General features: G+C 42.5%; 2 protein-coding genes, 1 long non-coding RNA gene and 1 gene segment (V, D, J or C); 2 read left to right on the top strand and 2 right to left on the bottom strand.

Annotated features, from left to right (window-relative positions):
• Positions 1–4,204, top strand: part of LOC115795240 (zinc finger protein 570-like) — a 62,844-nt gene extending 58,640 nt beyond the window's left edge. The window contains exons 2-3 of the mRNA XM_030751070.1: positions 1,894–2,193; positions 3,450–4,204. Coding sequence (XP_030606930.1) covers positions 1,894–2,193; positions 3,450–4,060 — 911 coding nt within the window. The 3' untranslated portion in view covers positions 4,061–4,204. The remainder of the gene's footprint in view (positions 1–1,893; positions 2,194–3,449) is intronic.
• The window catches only part of LOC115795213 (zinc finger protein 2 homolog), a 500,950-nt gene that overhangs the window by 304,347 nt on the left and 182,483 nt on the right, over positions 1–14,120 (top strand). The gene's annotated exons all lie outside the window — the stretch shown is intronic.
• On the bottom strand, positions 5,648–8,059 carry LOC115795286 (uncharacterized). The gene is made up of 4 exons (XR_004021248.1): positions 7,959–8,059; positions 7,689–7,831; positions 7,385–7,444; positions 5,648–7,153 (listed from the first exon to the last, which is right to left on the bottom strand). It is a non-coding gene; the product is annotated as an uncharacterized LOC115795286 (long non-coding RNA).
• LOC115795261 (T cell receptor alpha variable 19-like) lies at positions 11,827–12,496 on the bottom strand. The segment is given in 2 exon segments: positions 11,827–12,264; positions 12,355–12,496. Coding segments are annotated over 2 exon segments (435 nt in total).

Below are 14,120 nucleotides of genomic sequence, written 5' to 3'. Positions count from 1 at the left end.
AAAGTATTAGAACACTGAGCATATGCAGCCCTAGTTTTTCAACAAAAGGACTGATGACACAACTGCAGCAGTGATGATGATGTCGTAATGAATTAACAAATGTTTGTTTTACACAGAGAGAAATCTGCAGTAAATATACAGAAGTTATAATAAAATATTCAGATGAACTGTTAACTTATTCTAACACAATGTTTAAATCAGGCAGAAGGCTGATGGCAGCCATCCTGCTGTTTATGACCTGCAGCAAGCATGGGGGAGTCTGAAGGGGGGCATGGGGTGTATTAGACTATATTTATTTCAAGGCTTTAGAAACAGTATTTTGCAGATTTAAATTAATGTCAATTATAAATAACATGGTAATTAAATCAAATTGTATTCATATTTAAATAAAACATATAAATAAAAGGTGTTTGTAGGCCAGTAAAACCCTGAATCACTGACCTGTGGCTGTTGGATGGGTCACTGAGTCATTGTTTACATTAATTATTATCATCTGCACCATAAGAACGTCTGTTTTCTGCAGCAGGACAAACCTGAGCTCTGAGAATGCTGATGTGCTCACTTTGCTTCATTGCAGCCCCACATGCTCCTTTAAAGGCTTACAACCACACATACTCATTCAGTAGCACACTTAATGCAGACACACACACACGCAAAAGCACATACACACATGAACACACACGAAATTTCTGTCACCCAGGAGTTGCAGCATTGCCAGAATGCTGATGTAAGAAAGCTTATTTTATTATATGTCTTAGTTTAGGTTGCACATATACCTTATTGTATATGAAATTACTGTACTTGAGAATATTTATTTTTGTGTTTTCTTTAAAAGTATGATTTTAATATAACGCGTAAATGTAACAAAGCAGCTGAAATATTAAAAATGCTGTTTCTAAAATGGAAACGAATGAGCAGTTCATTTTAAAAGACCTGTATTTTTCTCTTTTGACTGTTATTGCCCATTAATATGACAAAAGTATTCATCTGATTACTTGATTAATTAATGGAATAATAAACTCAACAATATGTCTGTGTAGATTCTCAGTTATCCAGGTCATAGTAGTCTCTGGAGCTTGAAAAAGGCAACTGGACTTCTTTTTGTTTCTTGAAGACGTTTCACCTCTCATCCGAAAGGCTTCTTCAGTTCTCAACCAAATGGTGGAGAGACCCAGGTATTTAAACCCCTGTGGGCGTAGTCCCCTGGAGGTGGTTATGACCCTCTATTGATCATGTGCTTGAACACATGTGCCCAGGTGTGAAGGGGGCGTGGGTCATATTTAATCAGTGGTTTCAGTTGAAACCAATTTAGGACTCCGCTCCATTGTTTCCAGTGACCTCAATAGGCCACAGGAAACAATGGAGCGGAGTCCTAAGTTGGTTTCAACTGAAACCACTGATTAAATATGACCCACGCCCCCTTCACACCTGGGCACATGTGTTCAAGCACATGATCAATAGAGGGTCATAACCACCTCCAGGGGACTACGCCCACAGGGGTTTAAATACCTGGGTCTCTCCACCATTTGGTTGAGAACTGAAGAAGCCTTTCGGATGAGAGGTGAAACGTCTTCAAGAAACAAAAAGAAGTCCAGTTGCCTTTTTCAAGCTCCAGAGAAACTCAACAATAATAACTTGATTACTAAAATAATCAATAGCTGCAGCTCTAGTTCATTTATGATCTAGAGCAGCCAAGACAAACTTGGACTAATGACTTGGCTCAGCCGCAATCATTCAACAGTTATAAATATAGTATTACAAAAATGAATCAGCCATTGAGTTTATTGAGCCGGCTTTACTCACAGCTGCCTGCGATTCTGTAAAGCAAAGCTTATATTAAAAAATGAGTCCAGAGTTTATCATTACTTTTTTCTTGTTTCTTTGTTCCTTCAGAACTCCCACAGCATTATATCTGTCAGGAGAAGGAGGTTCTCACTGAGCAGCAGCTCTGTAACCAGGAGGGGAGCTCCAGTCTGGACCAGGAGGAACCAGAACCTCCACAGATAAAAGAGGAACGGGAGGAACTTTGCACCATTGAGGAGGGAGAGCAGCTTGTACTGAAGGAGGAGAGTGGTACCAAATCAAAAGAAACATTAGATGTTATTAATAAATCTGTTCAGGATGAGGAAGAGATTGACTATCAGCGCAAACTGCTGGATGTCACCTGGGAAGCTGAAATAAAGGTCCACACAGGCGAGTCTCACTCTGATGGTCTGAATGAACTAACACATGAATCAACAATCCTTTATTGAATATATCCACTGTCTCTCCTCTACACATGTCCAAACATGTCCTCTCTAACTCTGTCTCCAAACTGCTGACTTCAGCTGACATTAGAAATGACAGGAAATCTGCTGAATACTTAGATTTTTATTTCAAATACAACTAAGTAGTAAGCAGTCTCCACTGAAGTCTCTAAGGAAAATAATTAACTTTCACAACAGTTTCCTCCCAGTGTAAGTAGCTGATATACTGCCATGGTTCAGCTGCCAGGTTAGTGTTGTGGCCTCACACCAAAATAGTCCTGGATTTGTCTCCACCATCTGGCCAGGGCCTTTCTGTGTGGAGTTTGCATGTTCTCTCTGTGCCAGCGTGGGTTCTCTCAGGGTTCTCTGGCTTCCTTCCACAGTCCACAAACATGCAGTTAGTGGGGTTAGGCTAACTGGTGGTTCTAAATTGCCCATAGGTGTGAATGTGAGTGTGAATGGTTGTCTGTCTCTCTGTTAGCCTTGCGACAGACTTGTTACCTGTCCAGGATGTACCCTGCTTCTCGCCCTTTGGCAGCTAGGATAGGCTCCAGCCACCTCACAACCCACAATTGGGTTAGGGTTAGGTAAGCGGAATTGGGTAAGCAGAAGAGAATGGATGGAGAAACTAACTTTAGCTTATGTTGGTTTCCTCAACCTAAACCTTTCAGGGTCAACTTTCTGTTTGGTGCTTGCTTTACCCAAATATACTGATGTTTTATTCATGTAGTTTCAGATTTTAGGCTTTGAAAAAAGTTTTCACTTTTATTTATTAGGTGAAAAAATATATTCTGTGTAGTTCTGTGTAATTCTGTGTGACAAACATCCTTAATATATAACCTACAGCTTTACAACTGCAGCTTGTAGTTTAACCTCCTCTAGAGTTACTGCTTTACTTCCTCTGAGTTTAATCCTGGAGTAAGGTGTATATTCTTTGTTGCAGCCTTCATTCATGGCCTTTCTCTTTGTAGCTGAATTTTGATGAGACTTTTTCACCTGTTAACTGTGCGAATTCTGGCAACAACCTGCAAATGCCAACTGGCATCTGTGATCATCAGCACTGACAAGATGCAGAAACTTTCTATTTCTGAGAAACAATCTCACACTCTAAAGCCTCATTTTGACACTATTTGCTCAGATGTGTTTTTCTGTTGTCACATGATTTTTTTTGGTTTTTTTTGTGTGTGTGTTTTGTCCCTCCAGACCTCCCACATCAACATGTCTGTAAGAAGGAGGAGGTTCTCATTGAACAGCAGCTCTGTAACCAGGACATCTCCAGTCTGTACAAGGACAAACCAGAACCTCCACAAATGAAAGAAGAACAGGAGGAACTCTGCAGCAGTCAGGAGGGAGAGCAGCTTATATTGAAGGAGGAGACTGATACCTTTATAGTGACTGCTGCTTATGACGAGAGAGACCACAATGAACCAGAACGAGACAGGGAGCACCTCCTCTCTCACAAGTCTCTTGTAGCTGAGAACCAAGACCAGGAAGGAAGCAAAAAAGTAGTTTCAAGATCAACTAGAAATAGAAACAAAAGTCACAACAATGTAGAAGACCCCCTTATGTCAGAGGGTCAGTGTAACTCTGACAAAAGTAAAAAGGTTTTGAAATGTGATGTTTGTGGAAAAGCCTTTAAGTATAATTATCAAAGGAAAAGACATTATAGAATTCACACAGGTGAGAAGCCATTTTCTTGTAAAATGTGTGGAAAAATGTTTGCAAATAGTGGTTATTTAACAAAGCACACAAGAACTCACACAGGTGAGAAACCATTTCCTTGCAAAACGTGGGAAAAGGTTCCGCTGTACTAGTTCTTTAGCAAAGCACACAATAACTCACACAGGTGAGAAACCATATCTTTGTAAAATATGCGGGAAAATGTTTGGACGTCATAGTTGCTTATTGAGGCACCTGAGAATTCACACAGGTGAGAAACCATATCATTGTAAAACCTGTGGGAAAGCATTCCGACATTGCACTCGTTTATCGGAACACATAAGATTTCACACGGGGGAGAAGCCATATTGTTGTAAAACGTGCGGCAAAATGTTCACACTTAGTGCTCATTTGTTGCGCCATATGAAAACTCACGTAGAGAGGTGTCCCCTTGAAATAAGATAGGGATGCTATGTCTGTTCAGCATAATTCACTGCAGTAACTTTTGCATTTCTTCATCCCCGGTGGGCCAGGGGATTTGAAACCAGTTTCTTCTTGCTGTGAGGCAACAGTGCTAACCACTACATCACTGTGCCTTAGTGTTGATTTAATAAATAGAAAATATTTAAAACACGCAGAAACCAAGTAAAATGACCACGTTCTTAGTTTTTCAACAGTAGCCAGATATAGGACCTGTATGCACTCTAGATGCCATTCCTCACATTTCCCTGGGTTTGGGACTGGCACAAGGAGTGCACAAGCTTGTCACCCCCTGAGGTTGAGTTTGTATCTCATCCCAGGATTGATGAAATTAATGGTTGATTCATTTTCGTTTGAACGCATTGTTACATGAATTATTGATTACTGTTACTGATCTACAAGTATTAAGTAAAACATTTAACCTGTAGTTACTCTGTTTTACTTATTGTATTTGACCAACAGGTTTCTTTAAAATGTCAGTAGCCTAAAATGCCAGTCATGTAAAAATACAGATTATGTGTCTAGCTTAGGTCTTGGGAAGCTAGATCTCCTTGGAAGCTTCTGAGCAGTTGTCTCTAGACACAGAAATGAACATCTCTTTAGCAGTTGCCACACACACAAGCAGCTCCTGCACTTCAGGAAAGAATGCTTCATTCATAAAGTGTGGCAGTTTTTAAGGAAAAAAAATGTGTGATGTCATGACAATAAAATAATTTTGTAATGAAGTGATGCCAGCACAGCATGTGCTTGGATTGCAAAGTTTATTAAAGGCTGTCACAGGGCAAGATCAAAGGACGGAGTCCAGCAGCCGAGACGAAGCAGCTCTGGCACCTTGCTCCTCAGGTGGCTTGGCTGGTGGCCAGCATTAGAGGAGAGGGACTAATGATGGAGACCTTCTGGTGGCCAAGGATGCAGGTGACAGCGATGAAGGACACAGCTCACCTCAGGAGCCTTGGCTGGAGACTGATGGTGGCAGTGAAGGAGACCATCTGGAGGCCGGTTTTAGTGGCTCTGGTAGCTTGGGTAAAGTGTGATGACGGCAACAAAGACCCTCTGGTGATTTGACCGGGGGGTAGTGAATCCCTCCAATGGATGAAATTTGAAATTTTTACTTTGCTGCCCACACTCAATGTCAAAATACCAAGAAACAGATAAAATTAAGCATGCAATAAAAATAAATATAACTCTGGAAGAATAACAGGTTTTATACATTATGCATACAAGTTATGTACATTGTGCATATGTTGCAACAGTCCGTGGTAAAAAAGGTCTGAACATACATGTGCAGCTCTATGCAGACAAATAAACAATGACAGTAATGTCTATGAGAGGGTTATCAGCTCAGCTGTTTAGGAATCTAATGGCCGTAGGAAAGAAAGAGTTCTTTAGTCTGGTAGTCCTGCATTTCACACTTCTATACCTCCGGCCTGAAGGTAGAAGTGTAAATAATCCATGTTGGGAGTGGGTGGGGTCTTTGATAATGGAGGCAGCTCTCCTGTGGACTCTGTGATGGTAGATGCTCTGCACAGAGGGTTGTGCAGTCCCGGTGATTTTTGTGGCAGTCTTTACCGCTCTCTGCAGGCATTTGCGGTCCTTCACAGTAGCACTGCCATACCACACAGTGATGTAACTGGTCAAGATGGATTTAATGATACATCTGTAGAAGTCACTGAGGATTTTGGTTGACATGCCAAATTTCCTCAGCCTCCTCAGAATGTACAGCTGCTGCTGGGCCCTCTTCAACACCTGTGTGGTGTTCAGGTTCCAGGAGAGGTAATCGCTGATGTAGACCCCGAGGTACTTAAAGGTGCTCACCCTCCCCACCTCAAGGTCTCGGATAAACTGGTGTTTATCCGAGACCTTGAGGACTCCCACTGTCAGATCCATTCAATATCAATATCTCCTCTCCTTCCTCATGTCCACTATCATCTCTTTGGTCTTGTCTATGTTGAGGGTGAGGTTGCTGTCCACAGGGGTGTGAGGCGACACAGTCGTAGGTGAACAGGGTGTAGAGGATAGGGCTGAGCACACAGCCCTGCGGGGGACCAGTGTTAGTGGTGATGCTGCCTGAGGTCCTGTTTCCAATCTTGACAGACTGGGGCCTGCCAGTCAGGAAGTTCAAGAGCCAGTTACAGAGGGTGGGATGTAGTTCAAGAAATGACAGCTTATGGGTGAGTTTGTGGGGGACGACCATGTTGAAGGTGGAGCTGTAGTCAATAAAGAGTATTATGACGTATGAATCCTTATTTTCCAGTTGAGAGAGGGAGACATGAAGGGCAGTGGCGATAGCATCTGAGGTGGACCTGTTGGCTCTGTAGACATATTGCAGGGGTCTATAGTGTCTGGTATACTTCTCTGAGTGTAGGACATTACCACTTTCTCAAAGCACTTCATAATGATTGGAGTGAGTGCTACTGGCCTGTAGTCATTCAGGTAGGGAGGGGGACGATGGTGGTGGTCTTATAGCATGTGGGAACAGTGCATTGTCTTAGGGAAAGGTTGAAAATGGAGGTGAAAACATCAGCCAGCTCATTAGCACGTGCTCTGGGGGCCCACCCAGGAATGTTGTTAGGTCCTGCAGCTTTGCATGGGTTGATCCTCCTCAGGACTTTGTGTACCTGGACTGGTAAGACGACAGGTGGTGGGGGTGAGGGTGGGGTGGAGGTCTCAAAGCAGGTGTAAAACTCATTGAGGTCATCTGGAAGGCTGTCCAGGGAGCTGATGGTGTTGTTGAGCCTGGACATGAAGTTTGTGATTTGGTCCAGAAACTAGCAATAATCAAGGAAAAAAAATCTCAACACAAGGTCTGGTTAAACAAAGTTTTCAACTGATTTTGGAAGGACTCCACAGAGTAAGTTAAACATGGCTGAAGTGACAAAATGTTCCAGAGTATTGGTACCACAGACTGAAAGGCTCTTAATTTATTTCTTGTTTGTACCAGAAGAAATACACATTTGTGTAAATGCCAGCATCATATGTGCATCCAAGAGTAACTGTACCTCCTTCAGTAGCAGTCACATCTCCTGCTGGCTGGATCACTTTGTCTTCTCCTTTACACTCTGAGGAAGAACAGAACATGCAGAGGAAGAGATGAATCAATAAAGATGATTGATTAAAGGAGAACAATCAGCAGCTTTAAAGAGTTCTATTACATGTAGAATAGACGTCATTTTCACTGATCATTGTCACTTTGAAGCAGATCAGCTGTTTTTACAAGTTAACAAATGGCAGCAGAAATGATCTGCTCTGATTTTCTCTGTAATGAACATTCAAAGAGATGTTCATGTCTTTTCTAACACTCACCTTTGATATGAAAGAAAAGTAAAATGATGTAAAGAAGCATGTCTTTAGTTGTTGGGTTATTCAGAGAGCAGAATGAAGAAACTAAGCAGCCTCTCTGCTGCACAGTCCTTCTCCTTAACATCAGGCTGGTCACACTTTGACTCCTGCACACAGAAATCATCTCATTGGTTGAGTTAAACATCGGTGGGTAGAGTCAGAAATATTCTCAGATCAGTCAGTGAGATTGTTTCTGCCTCAGAGAAATGTTTGCTGAATGTTTCAGTTCCTCACAGCAGAGTTAGAACAAAGCAGGTCACAGCAGGAAGGAGCTCGACTACCTGAAAGAGGAAGTTAAAGCTGTGTAAATATGTACAGTGAAAGATGGGATCTTATTTTGAAAGAACAGCAATACTTTTAATATGAAAACATCACATTTAAATGTTCCTACAGTTGGTTTGTGGTTGATGTGGATTTGCTGCTCATGTGAATCCTCCCACAGTGTTTCATTAGCAGCTGTAACCACAGTGACTCTGATAAAACAGGAATCAGCAGAATCCATCTGATATGAAGCTGTGCTTTGAATACCACTTCCCTCCTCTTTGAAGAGTAGTCAGATATCTGTGTTCAGGTTTTTGTACAGCCTCTTCTACACTTTGTATCACTGTGTTTCTAGAACACAGTAGTAGAGAGCTGTGTCTGCCAGGGTTAGAGCTTTAATGGTCAGTTTAGTTGATGTATCTGTGTTTTGGGATTCATATCGATCTTCAGCTATATATTGGGCTGTCTCCCTTTTTCCTCCTTTCAAGAGTATAAACTGAGGAGCCTGAAGGTCAGAATGATGTCTGTACCAGTGAAGGAGTGGATAATCTGCAGGTGTCTCATAGCTACATGTGAGTGTGACAGATTGTCCTTCTGTTCCAGTGACTTCAGCTTGTTGAGGAGAGATTGTGTCTCCAGCTGTTGGTCCTGGAGAAAGCAGAGAAAATGAAGCCATCAGACTACCATTGTCCATGAGGCTGAGAGGAGAAGACAGTGGAAAATGTCACCTGTACAGTGTCACTCTGTGGACATTCACAACTAAATCAACTGTAGAACTCTGTCAGTTCAATTTACAAGATGATCCAAAGCTGATTTTCATTCTATCAGAGCAAAGAAAGAAGAAAGTGAAATGCAGTCTGTATATCTGCTTAATGCAGCAGCTTCAACTAAACTTTAATCCCTGTTCTTAAACTCACCTATAATGTGAGATAGAAGCAAAAAGAGGTGCAGCAACATGTCTTTGGAGTTATTAAAGCCAGACAGACAGCACATGAACAATGTTCTTCCACTGCAGCACAATGAGGAAGAAATAATGTCATTGGATGAACTGAGGTTCAGTGGGCGGGGCCAGTTACCTCTTGACATCATTTGAACCTGGAATAAATGTAAAAACAACCAAAAAAAAAAAAAAAATCAGTAGTTTATAAAATCTGTGAATAATTTTATGCTATTATACTGATCATAATATAACATCATGTAAACAAGAAACTCAGAGGACCAAAGACTGACCCCTGTGGTACACTCAAAATCCATCCATCCACTTATAATATTTTAGGGTCGTGGGGGGGCTGGAGCCTATCTCAGCTGACACAGGGCAAGAGGCAGGGTACACCCTGTACAGGTCGTCAGCCTGTCACAGGGCCAACACAGAGAGACCAACAACATCCACACCTATCAATTTAGAGTTTCGAATGAACTTAACCAGTGAGTTGTTGGACTGTGGGAGGAAACAGGAGTACCCAGAGAAAACCACAGACACGGGGAGAACATGCAAACTCCACACAGGGAGAGAAGGAGGGGCCTGGGCCAAGGTGGAATCGAACCCAGGCCTTCCAGGTGGTATTCTAACTGTGAGGCAGCAGTGCTAACTACTGCCTAACATAACAACAGAGAAACTTGTTTAGTAAAGATGGTTTGACTAACATATTTTTAAACAGAATTATCATTTTTGCACATTTCATATATTTAATATATTCAATAAACAGCCTCCCTGTACATTTGCATAGTTGAATGTCAACTGTCAAAGAATGTCCTTCATATTTTTATATTTAGGTTGTAATTAGCAATCGTAACACATAATTATATGCATTTAGTAGGGGGACTTTCAGTTTTCTCTTGTTTCATTGCAAAAAATCTACAGTACCACTGACATTTAACAGTGTGTGGCTCCCTCTAGTGGATGTTGTGGAGTATTCTGTTGTCTTTGCTCCAAAGGTTTTTGTACAGAGTTTTGCTGTTTCCTGTCACTGTGGGCTGCAGAGCACAGTAGTACACAGCAGAGTCTGTCACTGCAGCAGAGGAGATCTCCAGATGAAACTCACTGTTTTCTTGGTCTTTTTTAAACGTCAGTCTTTCTGTTTTCTCTGAATAGTCTGCAATGAGAAACCGTGGAGGTGAACTGGACTTCTGTTGGTACCAGTAGAGGCTGAAGACAGAGCCTGAATATTTGCAGGACAGAGTCACAGCGTCTCCTTCCAAACTCATCACTACATCTTTAGATGGTGCCAGTAAATCCTCAGAGGATCCTGAAAACAACAAAGATATATTTCACCATGATGGATTTTAATTCTGTATCTTTAAATTTAGTTCAGTTTATAAAAAGTGAATAAATTCAAACAACAAATATTTCCATGTCTATCATCTCCTTTTACATCTCTTGATGACTTACCAGTCTGAAAGGAGACTATCATCATCCAAATGAAAAGCAGTAACATGATTTTCTCTTGGACTGAATGAACAGCAGAGAGAACACAGCAGCTCTTCAGCTCCTAAATGAAGCCTTTCATATTCACTTGTAGCTCCTCCTCCAAAGGCTGCATCTCCTGGGGAGGCTTTGCCCTGGTTTCTGTAGAGCCTGTGAATAAAGAGAGCTTTGTGTTTGTACTCATGTATTAATGGGCTGGAACAGCAGACCTACATGTGTAAACCAGCCAGCATAAATAATGAATTTAAAAGAAATCCATTACTGTCATCAGATCAGTAATAACAGAAAATCAGTCTGAAATTACTCTCAAGTATGCATAGTTGCATATTTACATAAATGTATTCCTCCCACAGTCCAAACACATGCAGTTACAGGGGTTAGGTTAACTGGTGATTCTGAACTGTTTTTCTGGAAAATGGGATTTTCTGGTTTTCACACTGGCTGCAGCACTCTTGACTTTGGGAACCACTGCTCTTGTCCAATCATCTTTCTGCCCACGTACTTCAAGCCAATCAGCCTCTACTCAGCATACTTGAAATTTCACTGTTTACCCGTCATTCTCTCTTTCAGACTCATTTGTGCAAACCACCTCCTCCCCATCTCCACCTCACCCAAATTACTCAGTGCTCCATCGAAGCCTCCATTTGTCTTCACACATCCAGACTCTGGGGGGCCCTGCCCTAATTGCTATCTCAGCTGGCATTCTGTTCTGTTTCAGTGGCCCATCACAGTCTAATCACCAAATAGGTTAATTACAGGTTAAACTGAGAAAGCAGATAACTTGTCTTGTCTGTAATATAATAATAATAATAATAATAATATTGATAATAATTGGATTCTAAAAGAAATCATGAAATATTCAGCTGATATTCTAAAAAGCAGCTGATATAAAACTTCAAAATAGGTTTTAAGTTTGAAAGTTTGTGCGTATCTGAAATGACAGTTGAACAAAAAGAAAGAAATTTATCGCAAAATTATCTCTAACATTTTCTCAGAGTTTAAAAATAATATCTATGAAATGTTTCATATTATAATCACGATCTCAATACTAAATCTGGATAGAAAGATGCAAGACTGAACACAGGATTTGTACATGACAAGAAGTCACAGCCGGACAGATTAATACAGAAATGTTTCTAATACGGAAGAACACAAAACTAATCAATACTATGGATAATTTACTGAAATATTTTGTATTATTCACATTATTATAACTATCTTTTATTTCACACTTTAAAGAAAAAACATCATTAAATTTAACTTGAGGGTTAAATGTCAACTGTTAGATTTTCCTCTATACTCAATTATGATGATGTGATATTCCACAACACCCAACCATCTTCAATTATTAGAGTGATTATCAGTCACATTGTTGCCTCTGAAGCTCTTCATCAATTGTATCTCATGAGTAAGAAGAATCTAGTCTGTATTCTAACACAAGAGGTTTAACAGTGTGTGGCTCCCTCTAGTGGATGTTGTGGAGTATTCTGTTGTCTTTGCTCCAAAGGTTTTTGTACAGAGTTTTGCTGTTTCCTGTCACTGTGGGCTGCAGAGCACAGTAGTACACAGCAGAGTCAGACAGCTGAAGCTTCTGGATCTTCAGAGGAACTGATTTGTCTTTGGAATCCAGTGTGGATGAAAATCTCTCCTTGAACTCCTCTGGTGTGTTTCCTTCATCCCCACTAACACGGAGCAGAATGAATTTGGGGCTGTTGTTTCCACCCTGTTTGTACCAGAAGAGATTATTACTGGCTCCACTGGCTTCATACAGACAGTCAAGTGTTACTGTGCCTCCTTCAGCAGCAGTCTCGTCTCCTTTTGGTTGCAGCACGTTGTCTTTTTGTGCTCTGCATTCTGTAAAACACCAACAAACAGCATCAGTGTGCTGTTAAAGAATCATGTCAGTGTTGGATTGATATCAAAGAAACAGAGTTGTGTTCATACCAAGGCACACAGCAGCCAGCAGCACTGAGATGAACAGAGGCGTCATATCTGCAGTGTAGAGTAACTGTGAGCTACAGCAAGTAGAAAGAAGCTGTGATCTCTCTGTTTAGTCTTCATCAACACTAAGTTGGTGGATTAGAAGGAGGAGCCTGATCACAGTGAAGGACTCATTCACAGCCCTGTGTTACTCCCCCTGCTGACAGCTTTACACTCAGCACGTCTTTGTGCTTCATGCTTTCCTTGAAGAAAATGTCTTGCATGAAATCATCTCTGGAAATGGTTTGTACCAACTTGGACCAATCCCATATTTTTTCAGGGGCAGAGAAAGTGTATTCATTTTCAGGTTTTTAACACATTTTTGGAGAAAGATCTCTGTCATCACACAGTATCATGTCCTGTTTTACCTAAGACATGAAGACATAACTGAAATAATGATTTAGATATGTTTTATCAAAAGTAAAAATTGTAAGAAATTCTTGGAATATATTATATTGTGGTGGCCACATATATGCACATTTCACACCAGAATGCCCCAAGCTCTTATTGCGAAGAGAGAGACCGGAATAGAGAGGGAAAAGGCGGGAGAGAGAGGCCTAGGATAAAAGGGCTTGACTCCTCCTTTTGAGGAGTTATATTTGGAGTTGAGTTGTTGTGAGTTTTTCCTAATAAAGCTGAGACTACATACCGGCTCGTGTCTCCTTCCACCGACTCCTACATTGGTGACCCCGACGTAAGAACATGTCTGCTGACGACAGCTCAGCGGCCGCTGTTTCCTCACCAGCCGCCGCCGTTTCCTCACCAGCCGCCGCCGTTTCTCCCGCTATTTTTGCGGCCACGGTCAAGCTCCCGGAGTTCTGGCAGCACGATCCAGAGCCTTGGTTCCAGCATGTGGAGGCCCAGTTTCACCTCCGCGGGATCACCTCAGACGACACCAAGTATTACCATGTCGTCGCGGCGCTGGACTCTGCTTCTACCCGCCGGCTGATGGGACTGCTCCGGGACCCGCCGCCTGCTAACAAGTATGGAGCGCTGAAGGAGAACCTGCTGCGGATTTATCAGCTTTCAGACGAAGAGCGGGCTGATCGCCTGTTGTCCCTGAATGGCTTGGGAGATGGTAAACCCTCCGAGCTGATGGAGCGCATGCTGGCTCTGCTCGGCCCGGGCGACGCTTCGTTTCTCTTTACGCATCTGTTCCTGCGCCAGCTCCCCCCTCCCGTGCGCACCGCGCTAGCCAGCTCCGCTCTGATACGGGCCAAGGATTACCGCGGGCTAGCTGAAGAGGCGGACAAGATTTTGCTGGCATCCAGGCATTCCGGTGTGCATGCACTTTTACCGAGTGCGGCTCTACAAGGGACGGAGGCTAGAGAAGCTGGTGCTGTGGCCGCCGTCGCAGAGCGCCGGAGGAAGGAGAGCGTGCTCTGCTTCTATCATCGCCGGTTCGGAGTGAAGGCGAAGCGCTGCATTCCGCCGTGTACCTTCCAGCACCAGGGAAACGAGAGGGCCGGTGCTCACTAGCAGCTGTGTGCGCTGGCAGCTCGGACAAGCTGCTCTTCATTGAGGACACTGCTTCGGGACGCCGTCTGCTTGTGGACTCGGGTGCTCAGCGTAGCATCATGCCGGCTTCAGCTGCGGACGCCTTGGGACAATGTCACGGACCCCGGCTGGACGCGGCGAACGGTACCCCCATTCGCACATATGGAATGAGGTTGGTGACTGTGTGTTTCAAGGGACGTCAGTTTAACTGGGACTTTGTGATAGCGTCTGTG

The sequence above is a fragment of the Archocentrus centrarchus genome, chromosome 17 (genome assembly GCF_007364275.1).
Source record: "Archocentrus centrarchus isolate MPI-CPG fArcCen1 chromosome 17, fArcCen1, whole genome shotgun sequence".
NCBI classification, from domain to species: Eukaryota; Metazoa; Chordata; class Actinopteri; order Cichliformes; family Cichlidae; genus Archocentrus; species Archocentrus centrarchus.
Note: the sequence above shows the minus strand (reverse complement) of the source record. Positions and strands in the feature narration are given on the sequence as shown.